Source organism: Centruroides sculpturatus, unplaced genomic scaffold (assembly GCF_000671375.1).
Source record: "Centruroides sculpturatus isolate CEXI.00-Female unplaced genomic scaffold, Cexi_2.0 scaffold434, whole genome shotgun sequence".
NCBI classification, from domain to species: domain Eukaryota; kingdom Metazoa; phylum Arthropoda; class Arachnida; order Scorpiones; family Buthidae; genus Centruroides; species Centruroides sculpturatus.
This window is the reverse complement of record NW_019384694.1, coordinates 163,871-191,544: the sequence shown is the minus strand read 5'-3', so window position 1 is coordinate 191,544 and position 27,674 is coordinate 163,871. Positions and strand designations below refer to the sequence as shown.

The 27,674-nt window shown below is 30.9% G+C and overlaps 3 protein-coding genes across 3 annotated transcripts in view; 1 reads left to right on the top strand and 2 right to left on the bottom strand.

Moving 5' to 3' along the window:
* The window catches only part of LOC111627390 (kinesin light chain-like), a 73,702-nt gene extending 56,772 nt beyond the window's left edge, over positions 1 to 16,930 (bottom strand). The window contains exon 1 of the mRNA XM_023370955.1: positions 16,422 to 16,930. Within this exon, the coding sequence (XP_023226723.1) occupies positions 16,422 to 16,456 (35 nt within the window). The 5' untranslated portion in view covers positions 16,457 to 16,930. The remainder of the gene's footprint in view (positions 1 to 16,421) is intronic.
* Positions 3,792 to 5,503, bottom strand: LOC111627404. The gene has a single exon (XM_023370968.1). The coding sequence runs from the start codon at positions 5,381 to 5,383 to the stop codon at positions 4,517 to 4,519; it is 867 nt and encodes a 288-aa protein (XP_023226736.1). The 5' UTR covers positions 5,384 to 5,503; the 3' UTR covers positions 3,792 to 4,516.
* LOC111627403 (general transcription factor II-I repeat domain-containing protein 2B-like) lies at positions 8,614 to 10,806 on the top strand. The gene has a single exon (XM_023370967.1). The coding sequence runs from the start codon at positions 8,883 to 8,885 to the stop codon at positions 10,689 to 10,691; it is 1,809 nt and encodes a 602-aa protein (XP_023226735.1). The 5' UTR covers positions 8,614 to 8,882; the 3' UTR covers positions 10,692 to 10,806.
* Positions 16,931 to 27,674: the final 10,744 nt, after the last annotated feature.

Genomic DNA, 27,674 nt, shown 5'->3' with positions numbered 1-27,674 from the left:
AATATAAAGCTGAAAACCAAATTATAATGAACCAAACTAATATGTTTTTATCATTTTGTACCTCGTACTTTCATTATCAGACTAAAGAAGCAACGAATCTTACATGTGAAGTATTTAATTCCCCTGAAATTGTGTTTTTTTTTTATTCAATGCAAAAAATTTAAACTTAAATGTTTAATGATTAAAATTTTTAAGAGTTTAAAATTACAATTCTTAATAATTATACAGCTTAATCATAACAGATGATGATATTAGCATCACAAATGAACTAAGAATTTACTGAGAGAGAAAACTTTCATTATTATGTGGTGAGCACGTGGATGGACAACACAAAGAAAGTGGTCTACAACAAAAGTTTTATTGTTGTTCGTGCAAGTATACAATATTCTCAGTGATCCCAACTCCGATACATACAACTCGCGTAACATATAATTATATCGGAAAGAGAGTGCAACAGTACTTCGCGACAATTTAAAACTGTACTTAACCTAACTTAACCTAATCTATATACTAAATGAGACAGTAGAATGAAGGGAAAATATTAATATTAAGAATAAGAGAAATAAGGGAAGACTGCTGCTGGGGTACCCGTGTCTCTTCTTTTTCTTCAGAGTCCACTCACATTGATGAAAATGAACTACCGTGATCTTCCTTCCTTCCCGTGATGTCTCGCTCTCGTTGTCCTCGAATCGCTCCCTTCTCCTTCGTTACGGCGACCAGGATCTCCTCGCACTGTCCATCCTCTCCCAACGCTAGCTCCAAAGTCCCCCTCACCCTTTCTCTCCTTGCCTCGGGGGCTTACTTCCACACCCTTGTTTTTCGTTGTAGTTCTCGGAAATGTTTTACCACCAGCAGGGAAACAGGACCGTTAGAAAGTTCGAGAAAGTGTTAGACAAAAGATCGAGGAAACTTAATCATAGGCTTAATACAAAATACAAATATAAAAAAAAAACAACTGGTGTATCACCACATATGCCCCCCCAAGTCTCAAACACCGTAATGTAACTTACGGTAGTCAAGTTTGCACCCACGGAGATTGTACGGGTGTTGTTTTATCACAGAACTGCCATCATGACCAGTTCCCTTATCGTTATTAACTTCAGGTTCACTTGATCGGTGGTTGCCTTCTTCCGCTCTTTGTCTTCTGTTAGATATCTCCATCCTCAAGTGTTCGTATGGATCTCCTTCTTCCAACTCATCTTCGTCTACGGGTGTTTCCCTTATTTCCCGACGTTGCGGAGCTCGTTTCGTCTTGTCTTTATACACTGGAGCATAGTAGGCCTTTAGGCGATCAATGTGTACTACCAGTTTTTCTTCCCTACGATTACCACTCAGTTCTACTGTTACAGGGCCTAGCAAACGAACAATTCTATACGGCCCTACATATTTTGGGGAAAATTTCCCTGTTCCCTTCCATTTACCTTTCTGGAGCAACCACACCTTTTGACCTTCTTTCCATTCTTTAATCCTTTTTCCATTGTTTTCTCTCATTCTGTTTTTTAAGTTCCGCTTTCTCTCCAATTCGTATGCAGTCTTCCTTAACACATTCAATTTATCGACAAATTCAGGACTCCTCTCTTGGTGACTGATGTCCTCCTCATCTTCCTTGCATTCGGAATGCATTCGGAAAACGGGGATCAACCCCGTATAAGAGAAAGGCAGGGGAATCCCCCGTAGCCGAATGAGTTGAGTTGTTATAAGCGAACGTGGCCGGGTGGATAAAACTGTCCCAATTACAATTGTCACCCATCGATATCCAGGCGATGATTCCACATATCGTTTTGTTAAAGCGTTCACATACAGAGTTTGAGGATGGGCGATAGGCGGTCGTAACATTGTGCTTTATAGCCAGATCATCACATATCCCTTGGAACAAACCCGAAGTAAAGTTTGCCTCTCTGTCAGATATAATGACATTAGGGCAACCATAACGACATATAATATTGTCAAAAAACTTTTCAGCAATTTCCTTAGATGTTTGATTTGGGACGGGGATTGCCTCAGAATAACGGGTGTAAATATCGACCACGGTTAATATGTATTTATTCCCCTTCTGGGACGTTCTTAGTGGGCCTATGATGTCAGTGGCTACCTTCTGAAAAGGGAAATCAGCAGTTTCAGTTTCCTGAAATGGAGCCCGGCCTTTGTTTAGGTTATGCTGCTGGCAAGTTTTGCAATCCCTGATTACATGTTTGACATGACTTTTTAAATTTTTTATATAATAATACCTATCAGTTATGTGACATGTTTTCTTGACTCCGAAATGGCCAGATAGGTTGGAGCTATGGAAGGACCATATGACACGATCAACCATATCCCTTCCCACACACACATGGGCCCACTTCCTAAGCCCCATCCTACCTGGTTTCACATTCATAACAATATCACCGTCTATCTGGAATTCAGGCTGGATTTCGTTTATAATCCCTTGACCATTAGTCCTTTTACAATTTTTACGCAACTTTATTAAGAATTCATCCCTCTTTTGTGACTCTACCACTTGCTTCCACAATTCCTTATTGTCAATCATGTTGCTACTCACGTCTTTCTCTAATCTCTTATTACCCAAATTAGGACGTGATAACATGTCAGCAACTTCATTACTCTTTCCTTTTATATGATTGATCCTTAAATCATAATTCGTTATTTCAGTTGCCCATCGCATTAATCTTTTATTGTGATTGTTCATATTATTTAAAAATATGAGGGGCTTGTGGTCAGTATACAAATTAATTTTATAACCTAACACGATTGGTTTAAAATGACGCACTGCCAAGATTATTGCAAGACATTCTTTTTCAATTGTGGCATAGTTCTTTTCGGCCCCGTTGAACTTACGGCTAAAATATCCTATAGGGTAAAACTCCTCGCCCTCCTTTTGTCCTAGGACGGCACCCATGCATTCATCGGACGCATCGGTGTACAATTCGAAGGGGGAATTAAAGTTCGGATGTCTTAACAGAGGGGGACTTGACAATATGCATTTAAATTCTTCAAAACTTTTCTGGCAATCCTCGTTCCATGAGAATTTTCTCCCCTTTTTAGTTAAGTTCGTCAAGGGTAGGGCAATGCCTGAAAATCTGGGTATGAAACTTCTGAAGAAGCCCACCATGCCTAAAAAACTTCTTACTCCCTTTACATTAATGGGGGGTTTCATATTTAATATGGCGCTGACATTACTACTGTCGGGACGTATCCCCTCTTGGCTTATAATGTGGCCCAGGTACTTTACTTCACCTACAACAAACCAACTTTTCGTAGGGTGTAATTTTAGGTTATTCCTATTCAGAATCCCTATGACTTCGTCAAGTGCCGTTACATGATCATCTATGGATTTGGAAAACACAACAATATCATCTTGAAAAACATAACAACATATCCCTATAAATCTTGCTAAAATTTTTGACATAATCGCCTGAAAAAAGCGGCCACTATTTTTGGCACCCTGTGGAAGTCGGCACATCTGAAATTTCCCCCACGAGGTGGAAAAGGCGTACACGTGTCTAACAGATGGATCTAGATTTATTTGACAATACCCTGATTTTAAGTCCAATACAGAAAAGTACTTGCACCCATGAAATTTGGTCAGAATTTCATCAACGCGGGCTATAGGGAATTCTTGGGACTCTGTTAGGTCATTTACCCGCCGGAGATCTAATGTCATCCTAATGTCGCCATCTTCCTTTTCAATGATGTGTATCAATGAGTTCCATGCGGAGGAACTCTCCTCCGCATGGAACTCAATGATTATTTAAAAGCAGGGATCATCGAGGAACTCTCCTCGATGATCCCTGCCTTTAAATAATCATTGATTAGCGACCTTAACCCTTTTAAGTAACACTCAGGGATCCTATACTGACGTGTACTTATCGGTCTGGTTTGATCTATAACGGGTTTATGCGTTTCACCTATCATACCTGTCAACTCTTCTATCGATTCAGCAAAGCAGTTGGGATGTTTCCTAAATATATTATACACGCGATCTTTTTCCTCAATCGACAAACCGTCTAGCCCTTGAATTGCCAAGTGTTTAACATTACTAAAATCGTCATACGGACTCATGAGTCTTTCATGGTTTGTAACAGTACCTTGTACAGCAATCCTGACCTTCTCGATGATTTTGTATACCTTGCGCACAATATCCATTCCCAGTACCCCATCATAATCTACATGTCTAGGCAGTTTCATACATGCGACCGTCACTTTGTTCGATTGGTTATCATAATCAATTTCCGCATGTATGGTTCTTTCACATTCTGTCACTTCACCCGTTATCCCCCTTATTCCTAACATTTCACCTTCGATAGTTGCCCTAACCACGCTCCTTTTTGGTATGCAAGTGATGGCTGCTAAATTCATTATCGACTTTTCACCGCCCGTGTCAATGAGGAAGCACAATTTTATCCATTGATCATTCCCTCAACAATTGGGAGTCCCTTGGGTGACAAATATACCTCATTAGCCAGTCTTATTTTAATGCAAGGAGCCTCATGCTGGCCCGTTTGACGCTCCTCTTTTAGTTTAACGGTCTATCCCTATGATCTGGGCAATTCCGCGCGAAATGGCCTTCCTCACCACACGTGTAACATTTCCTATCAGTAACCCTTCTTGCCTTATCCTCTTTATTCAACAGCATACTAACTGCCTCAACTAGTGTATCAAGTTTCTTCTCTAATCCTGACATCCTTTCACCTATCTTATCCTTTTGAGTTTCTATACCTTCACATTTCCCTCTCATCTCGTCAACTTCCTCCTTGACTCCCATATTCACTCCCTTGTGTTCAAAACGACTATCACTATACTTCTCTATATTCTCTTCGCGTTCAGCGATGTCGAAAGCTTCTTCCAACGTTTTTGGGGCTCTCCTTAACACGTTCTCCCTTATGTTACCTCTTAGGCCTTGTATAAAACGCTCCATAATTATATCATCACGGAACATGCTTAACTTATTATTCCCTTTAACTGCCCTGGCTAATAACGTCTTCGTCCGAACCGAAAAATCGGTCACAGATTCACCATTCCTCTGTCTTATGTTTAAAAGTTGGTCAACTATAATTTTACCACTGTCCTCTTTTTTGCTAAAACATTTAATTAAATCCCATTTTATTTCATCATACGACCCAGGATATTGTTCCAGGAGGCACATAAACGTAGTTAGGGGCTCACCCTTCAATTTTGCTTGCAACACAGCAACTTTAACATTATTGCCCCACCCAGCTAAACAGGCAATATTTTCGATGGTATTGAAGAATTGTTTTATATTTATATTATCATTCTGAGTTCCCGAAAACATGGGAATCATACCTAAGAACCCTGTAATAATTAATGGTTGGTTTTGGCTTACATTCTCGGTTACCACCGAACTTCCGATTTGGTTATCCATACTTGGTACACAATATGATAATATTACAATAAGTAACCTAACTAAACCGATTATAAATTACAATATGTATCACTTACGTACATAGACTAAAGACCGTGCACCTCTATTATTGTTGGGATCCTGTCGCGGACGCCATTGTAGTGAGCACATGGATGGACAACACAAAGAAAGTGGTCTACAACAAAAGTTTTATTGTTGTTCGTGCAAGTATACAATATTCTCAGTGATCCCAACTCCGATACATACAACTCGCGTAACATATAATTATATCGGAAAGAGAGTGCAACAGTACTTCGCGACAATTTAAAACTGTACTTAACCTATCTTAACCTAACTTAACCTAATCTATATACTAAATGAGACAGTAGAATGAAGGGAAAATATTAATATTAAGAATAAGAGAAATAAGGGAAGACTGCTGGTGGGGTACCCGTGTCTCTTCTTTTTCTTCAGAGTCCACTCACATCGATGAAAATGAACTACCGTGATCTTCCTTCCTTCCCGTGATGTCTCGCTCTCGTTGTCCTCGAATCGCTCCCTTCTCCTTCGTTACGGCGACCAGGATCTCCTCGCACTGTCCGTCCTCTCCCAACGCTAGCTCAAAAGTCCCCCTCACCCTTTCTCTCCTTGCCTCGGGGCCTACTTCCACACCCTTGTTTTTCGTTGTAGTTCTCAGAAATGTTTTACCACCAGCAGGGAAACAGGACCATTAGAAAGTTCGAGAAAGTGTTAGACAAAAGATCGAGGAAACTTAATCATAGGCTTAATACAAAATACAAATATAAAAAAAAAACAACTGGTGTATCACCACAATTAAAAAATTTAGGTAGGTTATTTTAATAATAATTGCTTATGTTAATGAGTTTTTTACTCAGATAATTGATAAAATAATTTAATATTTACTATCAACTGTACACACACATGTATCTAGGAACATCTTACTAATTAAAAATTCACTCTGTGAATAATAAATTTTTAAAAATTTAATTTTTAAAATGGATCAAAAGTTACATATACGTACTTCTCACTTTACGACCTATCTGCTTAATGACCACTCACACTTATGACCTATCGAGTTTCAATCTGCAATTTGGGAAATCCCCTTTCTCAGCTTGAGTGCCGATCAGTGGCGATTGGTGACATTCTCACTGAGCATAGTATAGGCTTGCTATGGACTTTTTTAGTCAGTTTGATGTAATTTAAACAATTGCGGGTCTTGCCAATGCGCTTAATTTAGATGTTGAAGTGGAAGACATTGCTGAATTAGTGGATTATGCCGATGGAGAGCTAACAAATGAAGATTTAATAGAGTTAGAAGCGATGCAGTATTTGAAAGAGAAAGAAGACGAAAGAACTGAAGAAGTGAAAAAGAAATTCATGTTACATGGGTTAGCTGGTGATTTCTCCAAAATTAATGCGGCTATGTTGAAACTTGAGGCTAGTCCAAATACTAAACATTTTAATAAAGTTGAACATGGAATGAGTGAACTTTTGAAGTGCTATAGAGAAATTTATCAAGAAAAAAAAAATTACAATGCAAACCACAGTTACAAGTTTCTTTTCGACTGTTACATCCAAGACCTTAGCCCTCAAAGGTACAACTTTTATTTCATCGTCATCATCTCCTTTACCTGGAAAAAAACCTCTACAGATCCAGATAACCAAATAAACAAATGATAATATGTACGTACATATGCATATCTTTTTATGAATAAATTTGAAGTTTGTTGCATAATTTTTATAATTTTACAACGATCTTATATTCCTGACTGCAAGCTCCTCACTTATCAACCAATTCGCTTAAAGACGTAGTCATAGGAACGGAACTCGGTTGTAAAGTGAGGAGTACCTGTATTAGAATTTTCTGCTTATAAAAAAAAAACTCAAAGAAAGCCTAATAATTTACAAACTTATCAAGTTGTTAATAATAGTTTGATACTTGCTATGTTCACTCCTGTTGAGACTGAGTTAATGGTGCATGCACAATTTTGGTGACATATCAAGAAGCCAATATTACAACAATGAACTTACATGTATAAAACAAAAAACTGACACTGAAGATCTGAATATTAGTAAACAATACCAAACAGCAAAAGGAGTTTAAATTTCAAGCTGTAGTAGATAGTCTTCAAAACAATGGAAAGAATATTTTGACTTTAAGAATAATTTTACATAAATTTAATTTTTAATTAAAAAGGAACAACTAGCATCTTTCAACAATTTTTTGAAATTTTATGGACTCCTATGAGAAGTCTGTAGCATACTGATTAAGAACCACTGCAGTAAATACCTTTTCATGACGAAAAAACTAAAATAATATAAATAAATAATGCCTTTTTAATGGTCCAGCAAAAACATTTAATTCTCTAAGAATGTTTTCAACCGATTTTAGCAGCCTTCATCAGTTATTCCAATATTAAAAAGAACAAAATATTCAAACCTATGTAATACAAAATTAAATAAAATTAAACTGCGTTTGCACAGAACAACAGAAAAAACCACTTGTAGGTTATTCATATTACAAAAACATAAAATAAAAAAGTAAACAAATAAATTTAAATAAATAATAGTGCCATCAACGTGGATACATATATCAACTTGTGTTATTATAAAATGATTTCCAAGCAGTGGCTAATCCCTCTGCATCTCTGTGATTAATACATTCCGTGGCTATATGCGCTTTATGTATTTCTATTTTTTCAAGATGCCTCACCACCTGTAAAGGTCTCATGGCCCTAATGATTGCCGCACGATCCCAGTATACGGTTACATCCTGTTGTTTGGCAAATGCCACCAGAACTATACTATCGATGTTCCTACTCACAGAATATTTGTGTTCATTTATCCTTTGTTTTAAGTTCCGCATAGTTACCCCCAATATACACGAGGTCAGAATTAAACCGACGATCCTTTATAGGTATAGAACCTAGGTGGGGAACCTGCGGCCTCCGCGAGGTTCTTGTGCGGCCCTTTGCCACCTAGTACAAAATGGTAGAGTTCGTTTCAAACAACTATTGTACATCAACGCCATGACAGTTACGCGAAAAATCCCGCCAAAGACAGTCATATTGTAACATGACGTCAGAATACTAGTCTGAAACGGACTCTAACACGCATGAGCGAGGCTCTGGCCCACAGACCATCCGTTTCAGACTTGGACACTCAATGTTAATTTTTTAAACAGTTTTTTTTCGTTTAGTAACTAAACGAAAAAAAACTGTTTAAAAAATGTTAATTTTTTAAAAAACTGTTTAAAAAGCGCTAGCAGCGCCAACTACCTTGTCTAAGAAGTAAACAAAACTCGGTTTCAGATCTCCCATTTGAGTGTCACACCTTGCTTTGGCTTCTCTGACTCGCATCTCTCAACGCTTCCCTGTTGCGATCTTCAGCAAACTGTAGTTAACAGTGAGTGCTTATAACAGTTACACGGTTTTATTGTATTTCTAGAAAGTATACACTTTGTTAAAGATATTATTTGATATTCGTTTTTTTATCCATCATGTCAAATAGTAAGAGAAGAAAATTAGGTGATGAAAACAGAACATTTAATGTAGAATGGGAGTTAGATTTTTTCTTTACTGCTGAGAAAGATAAAATGATGTGTTTGTTGTGCAATACAGTTTTAAATACTTTAAAAAAAGCGAATGCAAATAAACACTATTTGACTCATAAAGAACATAAATATTTCGCTTTAGAAGGTGAATCACGAAAAGCTGCACTTCAAAAGTTGAAAAATGAGAAGCATCATCAGCAGGCATCTTTTAGTGCCTTTGTAAATCAAAATTCCGCTGCAGTTGCTGTTACGTATAAAATAGCACATATACTTGGAAAAAGGGGCAAACCATTTAGTGACATTGAAATAATTAAAGAATGTATTGTTGAAGCAGTGAGTATGTTAGATCCAAGAAATGTCGACAAATACAAACAATTACCTCTTTCAAGAAGAACTGTAACAGATCGACAGCACGAATTAGCGCAAAATGTAACAGAGCAACTTCATACAATTATACAAAATGAAGATGTTTATTTTTCAATTGCTTTAGATGAAAGCACTGATAAAACAGATTCGGCACAAGTTTTATATTTTATTCGTGCTATAACTAAAGATTTTCAATGTTACGAAGAACTACTTGCGTTGGGTACACTAACTGGAAGAACTCGAGGAGCCGATATTTTCGAAAACTTCAAAGAAGTATGTAATAAATTACAATTGAATGTCAGTAATTTAGTCAGTGTCTGCACCGATGGCGCACCTTCCATGAGAGGCAAAAAAGAAGGATTCGTTGCTTTGTTAAAAAAGGAAAACTTAAACTTGAAAAAATTGATATCATTTCACTGCATTTTGCATCAGCAAAATCTTTGCGCAAAATCTACCATTTTGCAAGACACTCTGGATAGAACCATTGCCATTGTCAACTATATTCGCGTAAATGCAATGCGTCATCGTGAATTTCGGCAGATGCTCTCTTTAGATGAGGAAACGTATAGTGTTGACCTACCATACTACTGCAAGGTTCGCTGGCTATCAACAGGTCAGGTTTTGATAAAAGTTTTGTCTTTACGACGACAAATTTTAAACTTTTATCAAGAACAAGGAAAACAATGTGATCTATCAGATGAAGTATTTCTCAGAAACCTTGCATTTTTGTCTGATATGATGACAAAACAAAACAATTTAAATATTTGCCTGCAAGGTGAAACGAGGTATATTTATGAAATGTGGCAAAAGATCCAAGCGTTTAGAAAAAAATTATCATTTTTCAAAACATTGCTTTGTCGATCGGAAATATCTGCACAACACTTCCCGGAGCTAGCTAAAATGTTAAATGAGCAGAACTGTGAAAATAAAATATTCGATGAATATGTAGGTGTCTTGGATTGTTTAATAGAAGAGTATACTAATAGATTTTCTGATTTTGACGAGCACACTCCTGCTATGAAACTGGCATTTGAACCACATTTAATAGATATATCCGAGGCTCCTGCAGAACTACAAATGGAGTTAATTGATTTAGGGGAAGATAGTATCATCAAATCCCTTTTTAACGCTAAAAAGGATCCCATAGAAATCTGGAAAAATGCTGTTGAATATCCATGCCTTCGAGAACATGCTCGCCGTTTACTTTCCTGCTTCGGAAGTACCTACTGTTGCGAGACAACATTTTCTCTCATGTCAAAAATAAAAACAAATTTAAGAACGCAAATTACAGATGCACATTTAGAGGATCAATTAAAGCTGTGTGTTACGAAGCTTGATCCAAATATACAATTACTGTCAAACAAAAAACAAAGCCAAATAAGTCACTAACTTAGTGAATAAAAAAATATTTTTTATTGTATTTTTTTATAATATTTTTATATTATTTTATATGTATATTATATTTAAAATTTTGTAGTATTATATTTTATTTTTTCTATATAATGCAATAAATTGTTAAATCTATAGAAAAACTATAATAATTTCACAAAAGTCACTTTCTTAGGTCAATCAGCTTATGCGGCCTCTCTTATTGCTGCCTAATTTAAATGTGGCCTCTAATGGTAAAAAGGTTCCCCATCTCTGGTATAGAATATACCCCCATCAACATATTTCGATTATCCTTCTTATCATCATTCCTCAACATTCTGTACACAGTTGGATTGCGTCGATATATTATTCGTAGATTATTTTTGTTGGCAACTTTCTTAATTATCTTGTTTAGAAACGGAAAATAATTAAGAACCACATTTTTTCTTTGATCAGTTTCGGGAGGTTGCTCGTTTTGTTTCTGTAGTCTTAATAAGTGCTCCAATCTCTCTTCTGTGGTATCCCTGCTGTGCTGCTGTTTTTTGTATGTAATATAATTCTTCATATGTATCATATAAACTCGTGCAGTGGGTGTACGCTCTTTCAATCCAAACTCTAAATGCCGCATATTTAACGTGCTTAGTATCCGTAGAATTCTTTGGGATGATAATAGGCTGATAAATCGGTTTGCGATATATGCCTGTCGATATTTCCCTTTCCTTACATGTGTGTTTTGCTGGACTGTTAAAAAGGCGTTATTTATTTATATTATTTTGTTTTAGTTCCAGTAAGATTTTTTGATTATGAAAAAACTAATTTGCTACAAATTCTAAATAATTCTTTAAAAAGTGCAAAACATGTTAATTGGATTATATTAGGAAGCTAACAATATAAAAGTAAGCAGGCCTATTTCAACATTGTTTTTATTCAATCCTTGCTTAAATAATCTTAACCAACCAATAAGCATTTATCATACTTTATACTGTGATTGTGACTCATAACTTGAAAAGGAAGCATACAAAACTGAATTATTATCTTCCAACAATGATTACAGTTCAATCTGTTTTCTAACGAAATGAATCATTTTTCCTAGCAACCAACAAATCCACTCTCAAATCATCAGATTCTTTGCCGGGTAGATGAGCTTAAACTAACAGAAAGACAATCTTTTAGAAATTTCTCACATCTCAAATCAAAGCGTTCTATATTAATCTTTAAACAGATGATAACATTTAATAGCCAAGGCTGCTAGTTTTTTTTCCTAGGTTTTTTCAAATTCAATAGAAATTAACTTATAAAATGAATTTAATGCTAGATATACTTTCTCTGACATGTCTATGTCATGAGAATTTTTATAATTAATCATCAATAATACTTTTTAAATATAAAGTACAGTATATATTTACTCAAACATTTTTCATCCAGTACTGATTTGACTCTTTAGTTCTAAAATGATTTAAAACAAATTTAAACAAAATGGTTGCTATAGTAACAACATGAAAAACACCTATATGTAAGCTGAAACAAATTTAGCTTGAACAACTTTGTTTGTTATTTTGTAACTTAAATAATTAAATCTAATTACATAACATGTATAGATGAAATTATTAACATAATTATATGCTTAATGTGAAATGAAATTGTATCTTGAATTCCATTTAACAATAGAAACTTTAAAAGTTTAATAAGTATTTAAATTTTTTTTTAGTTTTAGTATCATTAATAAAATCTTAACAATTAATCTGAACAAAACAAGATATAAAAATTTACATCAAATCAATACTGCAATTTCTGAGATTTTGTAATTCATTTTTAAGATATGAAAGTTGGTATGTCATATATAAATTTTGGTTTTTAAATAAATCTATAGTCACATGGAAGAAATGAACAATTAAAAACTACAATTTTTCTAATTTTTCCTTCTCTTTCTATTTTTCAGTTATTTTCTTCATTAAATTTTTATTCATTGTTTCTTCACTACTTCTTGTAAAAATCTTACACAATGGTTTTATCATATAATAGGTAGCATCTCTGGAAATCAGTGCGCTATAGATTTTATATCTACTGTACAAGTCTTTACTATTTCTTAACATTGAGTATAATCATGTGAATAATTCTTCGTAATTAAAAATATTGTTCTACTGGATTCCCAAGCCTAATACTTAAGATATTAGACCAGCATTAATGATCATAACAAATATTTAAAAATCTCAATAAATATATACTGTAGGCCTAGTATTCACTCTGAATCACTTCAAAATTTTAAAAATTTATTCTCAAAATTAGAAACATTCATATTCTGAAATAATTTAATTATACATAAGCCCAGGATTATTTAAAATAATCCCGGGCTTATGTGTAATTATGTAAATAGTTTTAAACGGCCCCAAAATCCACCAGAGGACTCTCAGCTTATAAACGCGATTATATAACATGGATTCTGTTGGGAAAAATTTTTAACAATTTTTTAATGTTTGTAGACGTCATAGCCTACAAAAAGGGGTCGACATCAAAATCATTTTTAATGTATGGAAGTTTTTGATAGTGTTTGTCTGTTATTTTTAGAAGTTTTACTTCAAGTTGCCTGCTGTTTGTGGTTCCTGGATGGAACGAAAAAGATTTAAAGAGGAAAAAGGACTCAAACATTGTTTGTACTGCCTTAATTTTCAATTACAAAAATAAATTATTCAGTGAAAAAATTTATTGAAGTATTGCTTTCTTGTCACTGCAATACAAACACAATTTTTAATTTGAAGTAAATTGCATTCTTTACAACAGTAGTGTTTTCTCAGGCCAAAAGATTGAGAACTATTATTAATTAAATAAGCAATTTTTATTGACTGAAAGTTGATTGACCAGATTGCTAGTGCAACACCAGTGAGACAATAGGATTGGTTACACATTTTCACTTCAACTGAAACTAACTCTGTGATCATGCAGTTACTTTTAGATGAAGACAAAATATGCATAACAATACAATCAAACCTCTGGTCATGTAGGCATATGATTCTTAAAAATAGTAGTCTTAAAAAAAAAAAAAAGAAAAAAAGATCAGTGGAGAATCCACTGATCTTTTTTTCTTTTTTTTTAAGACTACTATTTTTAAGAAAAAGGAAAACTATTTAAAAAAAAAGAAAACTATTTAAAAAAAAGAAAAAAAGATCAGTGGAGAATCCACTGATCTTTTTTCTTTTTTTTAAGACTACTATATGTTCTTGCTTTACTTTCTAAGTTATTCATAAAGCACTCTTTGCATGCAATTTGCTATTTTTTAACCAACTAGCCTACATCTACTAAATAAATTAATCTATTCTACATATCTGAACAGGATTGTACCACATAACATGCTAAAGGGATCATAGGCTCCAATGCAAGTGTTATTTATAGGGGCCCTGTGAATAAAATAAGACTGCATTGTCTGCATATGAGCTGTACAAACTTCTGTAATAGTTCATAATAAACAGAACTACAATACAATATTTTATTTTCAAAACTTTAAAATTTGCTGTTTTAATATTTTAATTCATGTGATAGTGTACACCTGGAAGGTTTTCTTAAGCTATGTCTACATAACAGTGTTGCAGACAGTGTTTTGTTACCTTATTATGAACCTCAGTCTATCAATTTTGCAAACAGAAAATCATTTTGATGTATGTTGTTTTGTGCATACATTGCAATATTTCATTACCATTCACATTGCACTTAAACTATTTTGTCTAGTAATCAGAGTTGACTGTAGCTGCTTAAAGTGAGTCCGTGCCGATGTTCCTCTGAGATGTGCTTCATACTGTGTCATCCTCTGATATTACATTGAAAAACTGATATGCAATGAATCAGTAGTGAACAGTTACACAAACCTTTAATTAAGTGATGTCAGATGACATGCCGCAGTCTTTCACTCCATCCAAACTGGTTTATCAAGTGGTAACAATACATTGTTTGCAATGTTGTTATATAGATGTAGATATACTGTAACTTTAAAGCAGTAGTTCTTTAGAGGCGTGCTGTATCACACCTCTAAGAACCACTAAGATAAAGACAAAAAAAATTTAAATACTATACATTATATTTTTTATCATAATGCTAAATTATTCATCTGTTTTTCCTAATTAAATACTTGTTTTTCTATTAATTATGAATTAAAATAAAAATTATATTACTGTATTTATGAAACTTAAGCAAATATTAAATTTTAATAATTTAATTTTTTTTCGTTTTAATTACTAAATATTTATTTCTATTGAAAATTATTTTCACTCAAAGGCTAAGCTAGTAATTTGATGTTCTGGAGAAAAAGAAAATGAGTTATGACAATTTCTTATTAAAAAAAATATAAAATTTGAGATTTTTTTTAATCGTATCTGAATTATATATTCCATTGTAATTAAATTTCTAAAATAAATGCTTGAAAAGTTTGTTATAAGGTTATTTGAAATATTTAAAAAATTTAATTACATCAAAATATATAATTAAACTATAATAACAAATTTAAGTAACCTAAATCTTTGACATTATTAATAGTGGTTTCTGGGAAGTTTGTTTATTTCTAATAGAAATTTTACATCTACTGTTGTGATATAACCATTCTGAAAGTCATTTGATAATTTCATTAGTAGTAGTAGTAGCCCTATATCTCTTACTGAAAAGATTACAGTAATTATTGTGTTTTGAAATTAACTTTGGATGGACATAATAAGCAATTACAATGAATGACAAAGTGCATTTAAAGACTTATGAATATCAAGAAAGTAGTCATGCTTGAGGAATACAGAAAAATATACTATTATTTAGAATTTTAATAAAATTTAGAAATTTTGAATTAAAAATTAATGAATCTTTCAGTTATTCAATAGAATGATTCTTGAATTTATTATAACTCTATACAAAGTATATCAATACTTGATATTGACATACAATAAAGGCAATGATATACAAAGTATTAACAAAATTTATTAGAAATATTAATATCTTTATTACAACAGATATTTTAGGAGACCAAACAAATCCTTATTAAAAGATATGTTTTCAAACCTTTCATCTTTTACAGAACTGAATAATTCAGAGTTTAGACTAGTGGTTGCAAAACAGTTGCTAAATACACCATGAATATTATGAATTTTTTTATCATCATAATCATTAACAAAATATTTTGTTAAACATTGTTGATTTGTCAGATTAATTTTTTAGTTTAAAGAGAGGTTGTATCTGACTTTTTCCCTTTTAAATATTAAGAAATATAGATTAAATCCTCTTATAGTAATAAATCTTCAATATGCCAAGAATTTAGCAAATATCAAACTATGCAAATGAAATATTTAAAAAATGTTTATTTTTTTTAATTTAATTTATTATTATATTTGATCTATAGCATTTGTACAATTCAGTTTTTTGTTACCCAATCATAATTAATATTTATTCAAATACAAATCATGAAAGTTAATCACGAGAAAAAAGCTATTTTATGATATAATAAAAATTATGATCATAGCTATTTTAACATCTAAATATCTGAATACACAAAAGAATAAATAAAGCAATACAAAAAATTATATTATTAGCAAACTTATTTTAACTGGTTTTTAAAAAAGCAGTAGCAATTTATGAATTAAGCATGTTTATCAACAATAAAAGCATGGTTTAATGTAATCAAGGAATATATTAATAAAATATTTAAATTTAAAAATATATAGGAATTACATTTTATTAATCCAATACTGAAAATTAACCATACAGATGAAAAACTAAACTTACAATCTATAGGATTTAATAGCTTCAGACATCCTCATAGGAACTGGATTCTTTATTTAAATGTTTCTTTTACAAGTAATTATGACAAAATACAAATAAAACGATTGACGAAACACTTTCACATCGAAAGTAAAGCAACTCTCCTCACATAAGGGTGGAGGGATGACACACCACACCGCATTGCAGCAAGTCTAGACGGAGCCTGCATTAAGTTGACAGGCGACTTTGTTCGACTATCGCACCGTTTACTAACTAAATACGATGGATAAAGTATTAAGATGTAAGGAATCCAGGAATAACAAAGTTGTATAGAAATGATTGCGCTCACGGCTTTAACGAAAAGGTGACAAATGGAATGCGCATGCGAATGATGCTGACAACGATCGATAATAGATGGGAAATCGTGAAATACTATCGATCTAGGAAGGTCAGGGTAACAAAGACAATGCTTTCTTGCTGAAATCTGATTATATAATAATCAATAACAGGAATTTCTGGAAATACATCTTAAGAACCAACGTAAATATGAGCGTCAATATCACTAGAGAAAGGCGATATAAAAAATTTAATTTTTACCTGAGCAGCAGCTCATATCATATTCGAATTTTAAAATTTTCTTTGTTCTTTAAAGCTTTAACGAGCGAACCGATCGACTACATATTTCAAACTTAAGAAATTTCCTCTCATTCTCTCCTCTATGAGACGTAATAAGATACCGGATGCTGTCACCCGAAAGGATCCCAAACGAGTGGTTCAGTTGTAAAATTTTATTACGCAAATTTTTAAAAGAAAAAAAAAACTATCACTTAAATTCGAACGCTTAAACGGATAAAATAAAATATATACCACTGTCAATACATTAACATCGAAACGAATTTAATACAGCTCAAAAATTCCGACAATAGAATTCCTTACGTAGGTGGAAGTATGATAATTATCTGATGTGTCTCACCTGTGCTTTATTAGTTACTGAACTAACTAATGGTGAAGTAATATATATAGTTATTCTTCAGCAATACATCTCCGAGAGGTGAGTAGAATAAAACTAGGTAAAATAATTCGAGTTTCAGCTTGTGAAAAACCTCCTTGCGGAAAAAAAAAATCCGAAAAAGTTTCAATGCACTATTTACTCCCAAGACGTGAGTCATAGCAGTCAGGTCAAAGCAATGCATGAATACCGAAGCCACGTCATACGAATTAATATTGTGCGCTATTTCGTGATTTGAATTTCCGATTACATTTGAAATAAACTAACTAGTTATGATTTATACAAGGTCGGCAACTTCTTGATTTAATGCTTAATAAATGTCTCTCGCTTTCAAGAGCCATTTGTAGTTTTAGATGGGTTTAAAAAAATTAGCACACGACGTATTAGTAAGAGGAAACTATTTGAATTACAAAACAACTAAATTTGCTTCTTTAAAACACGAATTCGTAGATTTTAAGACTAATCGATAAAACTGTATTATAAATTAACTTCCTACGAACATTTCGATTTTATAGTGTACTAAGTCTAAGAATCAAAAACAATTTATCCCTAGGATTGATCACTATGAAAATTATGACTCAAAAGAAACTAATTCTAAAAAAATTTAGCAATTAAAAATAGTTATTAGTAAGTGTTAATCGTTTCTCTATTCAACAACAACAAATCAAAACAATAATTACTAATTAACATATTCTCCATCTCAAAACGAAATCTATTAACTAATTGTCAAAATTAACATAGTCTTTACTTTAAAACATACGGAATATGTTAATTTTGACGATAAATTAATGGAATTATGTTAAAAGATTTGATAAAAATTCCAAGAAATTAATTTTTCTTGGAATTGGATTTTCTCATCGACTTTTCTAATTTGCATCTCAAACTAAATTGACAGATTATGATTGAAGTATACTGATATATTGCGTAATATAGTCAAAATGACTTATAATTTATCGATTTTATAAATAAATTTATATAATAATTAAAAAAAATACAGCAGACCGACGATTTATCGGACCCTGATTTAACAGATAAAGTTCTGTCGTAAAAGGGGAAAAAAACTTTTTTCGCGAATAGCGAGCACGCTAAAAGTTTGGTCAACGAATTAATGAGTGTAAATTACTCAATTTACATATTTTATTCATAGTTATACATTACAATAACATTTTAATATATTCTGTTCGTTAATATGTTTTTAAGACAATCGATTTAATGTTCAATAGTGGAGATTCCTTCGCCCAATTGGTCCGTTAAATCGAGGGCCTACTGTATTCCGTTTCATCGCTGGAGACCTCGCGGGAAGCTGGAACTGTTAACTAAAGGAAAAATTGTTTTATTTTTATCACAAAAAACAGTAATAACAACGTGCAATATACAAAATGATAATGTGATAAATATAGCCCATCAGCACTATTACAATATATTATTTCTTACATAAAAACAACAAATGCAACGGTAATCAAAATTATTTTGACTACTGGACATTATTAATATGACTCTCTTTGTTAACTGTAATCTTTATATTCCGATATATAAAGTAACTTATATTCAAAACACAGTTTTACTTTTAAAATTATCGTTTGTAAAAAAAAAAACCTTAATATGTTCATGGGTAGAAAATACTCTCTGAATTTAGCTACTTATTATACGATTCAAACTATTAAAACGCATTCTGACATTTCACTGATCTTGCACCATTTACGATGACGAGTGATAAAAATTTTAATTCAAATACTCCAAATATATAAAATGATTTAAAATAAAAATATTTAATTAAATTTGAGAGAAAATGATAATTATTTATTTGGAATTACGGAAAAAATATATTTAAAAACTTCAAATTGATTATGTATTAAAATTAGTTGCTAAATTAGATAACTATCAGTCTCTGTATTTTATTAAAATATTGTACATTTTATTCGAAATTTAAAAATTACACAGTAGTTATCAGATATATTTATTATGTAACGTGTAGTAAAATATAAGAATTAAATTTTGATTATCTAATTCTGATAATCACCATCATCAGGAACGAAAATGAGGACGATATTAATTTTAGCAACCGTGACTCAATATACACACAGCCTTGCTTCTTATGTGAGATCATTAGCAACTGATCTAATCTAGTCTAAACGTGCCGTATATACTTTAACTGTTGCAAAATACAGTAGAATGATTTATCAGATTCAGAATCTTTTGATATTCAATTTATGAACATAATGTAGAATTCATTTTAAAATTAGAATGATTCAATACCAGTAATTAACCATTTGGTCTAACAAATAAATTAACAAGCATATTTAATAATAATTATTAAATATACTCATTACTGTAATTTGTAAATCTAATGGTAAATTCATAAATTATCAAAAAGAATTTTCCATTTATTTATCAATGTTTATACTATATTTCATAAACAGATTTTAAAAAGAATCTATTTACAAATTCAAGCATTTAAACGCTTGAAATTTGTAAATAATTTAGAAAAAAAAGAAAAAAATGTTTTCCTAAACAGTTTATAAAAAATATGAGAAATTTTTTCACAATAAGTAAATTCTCCATAAATTGAATTTAATGATTGTAATTTGTTAAATGAAAATAAAACAAAATCTGTTTACTTACCTTTATATAAAATACCTTTTTAGAGGTATTTTATTACCATCATCATGAATAAAATAGAGATATCCCCTGTACAACATGGCACTTCTACAAGTTCAAATTGAATACAGTTTTGCACTAACATGGTTCAAAAATTGGGGATATCTCTCATACAACACTGTTTCCAGTTTCACTCTAACATGGGTTTTGGAAATCCTCCATACAAAATTTCACAATTTTTAAGTGTTCTGTTATTCAATATTTTTTATTCATGTAAGCATGCGCATTGTCTCAAAGTTGCTCACGGATTTTAGAATATTGGAATTTTCAATTTGCTTCGTACTTTTGTCAGGTTTACTTTAATGAAAACTGATAGCTAGGACAAGGAAGAAAAAATTTGCACTTTCAGACTTTAATTAATCCTTAAGACTGTCTGTCACTGTTTTGTTTTTACACATTAATCTTCATATTTAGTAAAATTTATTTAAACATTTTTAACTACAGATAAGAAATCATTCATAAATATGATGAACCAAATACAATAGTATCTCAGTATTCAAACACAAATTCTGAAAAAAAAAACTCTCTCTTGGTACCCTACCAAACAAATGCAACCCTCTAGAACACATTTTTGATTAATAACATTTTTATTTTGTTATTAATCAAATGTTGTTATTGTCATTGGGGTTAGGTTCCAAAAGTTAGCAAAACTATACTATTCTTTTAGTTATTAAAAAAAAAACGTTTATTGAAGCAATGGATAATTAACAATCACAATTAAAAGTACTGTATTATGCATTAATAATAATTTTAGTTAAACCAGGGCATTTTCTTTTTACAAAGTATCATCTGAGTTTTTTTTTTGTTGATCTTGATCAAAAATATCAACAACTATTTAACTGAATGAATAAATAATGTCTTGACTTTGTAAATTTTCTTACGTCTTTGATTTATGTTTGACTTATAAAATTATGAAGATTAAAAAATATAGCATTTAGATAGTTACATTTGATTGTAACTTTTAATATGTTAATATAAATATTTCAGTTTAAGCTGGAAATTAACAAAATAATTTTATATTAATTAATAATATTCATAGCTAATATTATGAATATAAAATATTTTGACATTTTTTTTTGTAGTGTCAAGTTTTTCATTATTTTTTTTTATCGATATACCATATAATTAAGATTATTATTAAAAGCAATAAAAATATAAAAAACTTCTCTTTATAGAAACATCCAAAATATTTGTTAATATGAGAATATAAATAATCTATTTATTAATTTGGTAAGTCTCAAATACTGTACAGCTTCGTTTGAGAGTACAAGCAAGGTTCAGGTATCAAATTAAAGCTCTCACCATGTAGATGATGCCAATGAAAAAAAATTTGAGAAAGGTGCAATGGTTCAAGTGTGGTGGAGTAGCAAACATACAATGTTAAGTCTATTGGTACAAACATGTCTGGCACTTGGACTTCATCTAGAAATTTTTTTTTAACCATTAGAACAACCCTATCCCAAATTCCTGGTATTTTTCATAATTACACATTAATTAAAAGACTTTTTGCATTATTTTTTAACATTAATAAATTTAAACACTTGCACTATCTATTTAAATAATAAAATTAAGAATCACTATTTTTGAACTAAACTATTTTAATGTTTTAGAATTTATAAAAAAAAAGTGTGTGTTAGTAAATAAATGCATGAAACCATTGATTTCAACAGATTCCCGCTAGTATCTATTATTATGATATGTTTCACGACAATTGAAATTTGATTCACTGCTAACAAGTCAAACATTCAAAATTTGAAAATTCAGAAAATAATAAACAGTTTTAAAAAAAGTAAGAAAAAAATTGTAGTAGTAAAATCACTATCCAGTCACTTTTTTTAAGATTTAAAAAATTATAAAATTTAATAAAACTTAGGTTTTCTTAAAATACAATTATTTCTGCTTTTCAATTTAACAAAGATAAAAATATTTGTTTAAAATTCATTAAATCAAGGCACACTACTAAGAATTACAGAACATTTCTTATTAAAAAAATTAATATTTATAATTACTTTTTCATATGAAACAGTTGATCACTACAGCAATACCTTAAATTATGAGAGATAAATAAAAGTCATTAAAAAAACACTTATATCAATGGTGATTTAGGCTACTTAATTAGTGTAACAATATGAAAAAATTTTTTATTATGTAGTAAAAAATAATCATTATACACATTGCAAGAACAAAATTTTAAATTTGATAAATTACTAAAAATTAACTTTACTGATGTTTAAAATAATTTATCAATTATTATATGAGGCTATAGAATTAATCAAGTATTTTGAATTTATAATTTATTTTTCTGTTAGTTTGGAATAAATTATATTTTTTACTCTATTAATTAACATGTATTAGATTTCCAACAGATTAGGGATGGACCAAATAGATGTTTTTTTTAGCTGAATACTGAAATACTATTGTTGAACATAGAATATAATATTCTTGTTTTCCTGACTAATGAATATTAAATATTCAGCTGAATATCAGTTAAATATGGATGAATCAATTGCATAAAACAAAAGGCAGTGTTTTCCAAACTTTTTCAGACTACTGCTCTCTTTTAGTACATGTATTTCATTGATGCCCCTTATAAAATTGCCTAAAACAATGCACTGAAAATTACATTTGAATAAAAATTTTATAAACAAAAGAATAAATAAGTATCTTAAAGTACTTGATTAATTAATATAAAAATCATTAACAATGGCCCTGATGTGATGAGTCTAATTTTTCTACATTCACCTCAATGTTAGTAAGCACCACCCTGTTGGAGTATTTGTAATCTGGGTAAGATGACAAACTCTTATTATTTTAAATAGTACGTTGCCAGATTCTTTCAAACACTGTGAGAAGAGGCAATTTGCAACATTTTCACAGCAAACTTTTGAATTAAATTATGATGAAAGTTTTGTGAATATTGCAAGCTTCAGTGTAACAGTTAAACTTATCAAAATGAATGAGTAAAATTTATCCTGCCAGTATTTTGACTTTATTTAAATAAAAAAGCTTAACACTGCCATCTTAATCCACTTTATATATATATATATATATTTTTAATGTATTAATAATAACATCATGCTATTACTGATCTTGAAGCTAGTGACAATTTTTACAAGCAACTATAATTTCAAAATGAATTTGTCAATTTCTCCAATTAGTTAGTTTAGTTCACTTGATTAATACAATTGTATCTTGCATATTTTTTCATTATGTTTACAAAGAGAAGTGCTTTTGCAATTTAATGAGGGGATGGCACAACATTGGGGTCATCAATTTTGACCAAACTCGGTGAGGTTATAGTGCATCCCCAACAACTGACACATGCCAAGCAGTAAGGTGCAATATTCAAAATTAAAGGAGAAAATTCAGATTGAAAATTGCAAATCACTTAAAACCTTTAGAATTTCTGCCATTTGTATAGTGGCTTGATGGCATGCCAGTTTCATAATCATGAGGTTTGTGTTTCAAATCTCAGTGGTATTAACTTTTTTTTATACAAAATTATAATTTTCTTGATATTTTTAAATTTATAATATTGTCAGAGATAAAAACTGATTTATGTTTAGAAAATTACAAATATGCAATAAAATCCATTTATTTCAAGTAACAAGTCAATGTCAAAAGCAATTACCAAATGCTTCCTAACAATATTTATTTAAAAACAAAACATTTTCTGTATTTTTATGTACAGTATATATTTACTCTGGCAACAAAGTCATTGTTCAACCTAAATGTATATATAATTGTGTCTTCATTTGCTAAAAAATGAAAAGATGGCTTTGATATCTTGTGCTAATATCGATAGCATAGAAATTTGTTCTGCAGAAGAATCACTGCATGACATTATTACAAAATTTACATACTATGAAAGCATCCTTCAAAATCAAGGCCTAATTGCAGCTGAGGGTTCTTCAACACAGGACCTAATTTAGACCTTCGCGGGCCCTAGGCAAAATAATATTTACGGGCCTCTTTACAAATTTTGTATTACTACAAATATAAATAAAATTGTAATATTTAAAATTAAAGTATTTTTATTTTTACATTTGAATATCTTACTTACATTGTATTTTTGGGGCTACAATAAAATTATGCAGCAATAAACATTATATTTTTCTCAACAAACACTGCTTTATTCTGAACTTCACTGAACAGATCTAATTCACATATACAAACATTATCTAATTCTCAGTGATGATGTTAGATGTCGGAGCAGTAGGTAATGCTATTCTTAATTATTAACCCTTAAATATGGCGCTAATAATATAGTAATTTGCAATACTAATAAAACAATGGCATGTTTAAAACCTATTACGGGCCCCGGGCAAGTGCCTTGCCTACCTTGTGCCAAATTAGGCCCTGCTTCAACAATTTCAGAAGTTGTGAAGATGGTAGAAAAAAAATAAAAAGAATCAAGCACACTGATATTTTCCAATCTACAAATGTAAATACAGTATGAATGATTCTCCTCCAAATTAGTTGATGATGGAGAAGTGTTTTAAACATTAATCAAGTTTGTTTTTCCAGTGACATACATAAATCTTCTTATTGTAAAAATTTACATTTATTCAATGTTGCAACTGCAAAACTGTTTGTTACACATGCTTCTATGACAATTATCATCCACAAAATTATGCTCATGGAAAACAAACAGATTGAATAATGTTAATTTTGTTTAAAAAACATTTTTATTATCATTATTCAAGGCCAATTTTGTTAATAATCTAATACTCTTGCCAAATAAATTATAAATAAATGTTACTACGAATCCCATATGTACTGTATATGAACATTCAAAAATAACTTTTAAATAGAATAAATTTAAAAATACTAAATATAAATTTAAAAACACCAAGAATAAATTAAAAATCATAGTTTTGTATAAAAAACAAATAGATTGATACCACTGAGATTGAAACACAAACTTCAAGATTATGAAACCAGCACACTCCCACCAAGCCACCACACAAATTTTCGACCTCAATTTTCTCCTTTGAGTATTACACCTTACTGCTTGGCACGTGTCAGTTGTTGGAGATGCACCATAAACTCACCAAGTTTAATCAAAATTGGTGTCCTCAACGTCATGCTGTCTCCTCGTAAGGATAAAGTCTTGTCTCAAAAACTGGCTTTACATCAAAGTTTATATGTTTAAAGTTCAATAGTAAAATATTTTGTTTTAAAATGTCTTTTTTATTCCCCTTGTTTTCCAATGTTCCCTTGCTTTCCAGTGTCTTTGAGTCTTCTTCCACTTCCAAGGGAGCTGTAGCATCCACTTTGGGAATCACTGGCTTAGAGTAAGGTAGAAAGATCTTGTATATTTTAATTATAAAGAATTATTAAATAGATGATAAAAAGTAAAAAAATTAAACCTTGCCATTTGGCAGCCAGATTATTTTTGGCCCCATGTTTTTTGGTAGCCCACAAATTTTTTTTAAAAATTCTTTCCACTACTAAGAGGGCCTTTTTAACAAGTGGGCACTAAGAGGGTCTTTTTAACAATCCCACTATGGGTTCAGACAGGCCAGTTGAATGATTGAGGGATGGAATCAGCAGTGTCCAGATTATAAAAAAAAAGGCAGGCACAAGATATAATAAAGTGCATCATACATTATGCAAGAAGCTTCAAACTCTGATTCAGCATCAGATCAATGCTCCCAGAAAATTGCACTCGCTTCAGTTGGGACATTGCCTTGAAAACAAGAAACATACCTTGGTTTCAAGAACAAGTTTTCATCAATATACAACAAAGTTGCAAAGAACAATGGATAAATATAATTCATTCATTTCTTTTATATTTGCAGAATAGGCTAGAAGTCATGAATTTTGTTATTTGTTGATAATAGAATTTGGGGCCCCTTGGAGATTAAGAAAAAAATCAATACAGACAAAAAAGGGGACTCGTGCACCAATGAACGGGCAAACCCAGATGGGACCTGTCATATCAGGATGAGCCATCTCCAAAATATTACTGGGGGGATTTTGGCCCATCCAGATTTGATACTGGCTTCCCAGAGCAATAGGAACTTAACTGCTAGGCCATCCCACAAGTAGTGTTCAGTAAAGATGGACACCTACTACAACCAACAAAACTGCTAACTTCTTATGAATATAGAAGCATTTTTGTTCTTTCATTACAATTTATCACCTTTTGATTGTGATTATTAATAAATATTTGCTAAAAACTATTTATTAAAGTTATACTTTTTTTGGAAAGGAATAAATGAGAATAGTTTTAAATATTTGAGTTTTTAAGTGTTTTTTCCATTTTATTGTGTGTTTTAGTTTTTTCTTCCTTCTCTCTCTCCCACCAACTAAAATGAGATTATTAAGCTGGATAATTCAGCTTTAAGGAAGTATTTGGTCCAAATATTAAATATATGTATTTAGCATTCAGACAAATAGTTACTTTGTGGTCAAATAAGGCCAAATATATCCAAATGCCAAATATTTGATGCAATAGTAACAAAAATATATAATAAATCTTAATATAACTACAGAGATAAAAACTGATTTATGTTTAGAAAATTACAAATATGCAATAAAATCCATTTATTTCAAGTAACAAGTCAATGTCAAAAGCAATTACCAAATGCTTCCTAACAATATTTATTTAAAAACAAAACATTTTCTGTATTTTTATGTACAGTATATATTTACTCTGGCAACAAAGTCATTGTTCAACCTAAATGTATATATAATTGTGTCTTCATTTGCTAAAAAATGAAAAGATGGCTTTGATATCTTGTGCTAATATCGATAGCATAGAANGTAAAATGCAAAAAAAAAAAAAAAAAAAAAGTTTATTTTATACTTAAGTATGTAATTGTAATTCTAATTTATCATTTTGACTATTTTTTAATAAGATGATATACAAGAATTTTAGCATATACTGTATATGTAAAAATTATTAATTCAAGATAATAATAATAAATTATAATAACTAACATTATTGTTATTAATAACATAAATATTCTATAATATAATATATATTAACTATTTTTATTTTTTTAAAACTTCATTTTTTGCTGAATTTTATACAATGTTTTAGATCTAAAAATTTTGAAAAGTAATTGTAAATATATCAAAAACAAAATATTTTAATTAAGATTAGTATTTATTACATTGTTTACAGCAGGCTATTGATAACTTTTATATAATTATTAGCATTACTGTCAAAAGAAATATTTTGCAAAATCTTAGAATAGTATATTATTCTGATATGGTTTTAATTCTCTAAACCAGTGTATTTCAACCTGTGGGTCACGACCCCCAGGTGGTCACGAAGCCTTACATGGGGGGTCACGGATAGAAGAAAAAGACAAGTGTTTGTAGGTCCTACACTACATTAAAAAAAACTACAATTCCAGCGAGAATTACAGTTCACCCCAGAAAATGATAGCGGAAAAAGTGTTCAGCTGATTTGCAAAAGGAAATAAAAAGTAGAAAAGTAAAAGCTGAAAATTCAGATCCTTAAAAAAAAAGAGTCAACAGTTCTCTGTGTCTAATGTTATAATTAAAGGAAGTTTCATACTTTGTGTGTGTTAAATTATTGTCGATTCTTCTGAACTTTTCATTTTAATCAACAATAATTTGTCTCAACAGAAAGA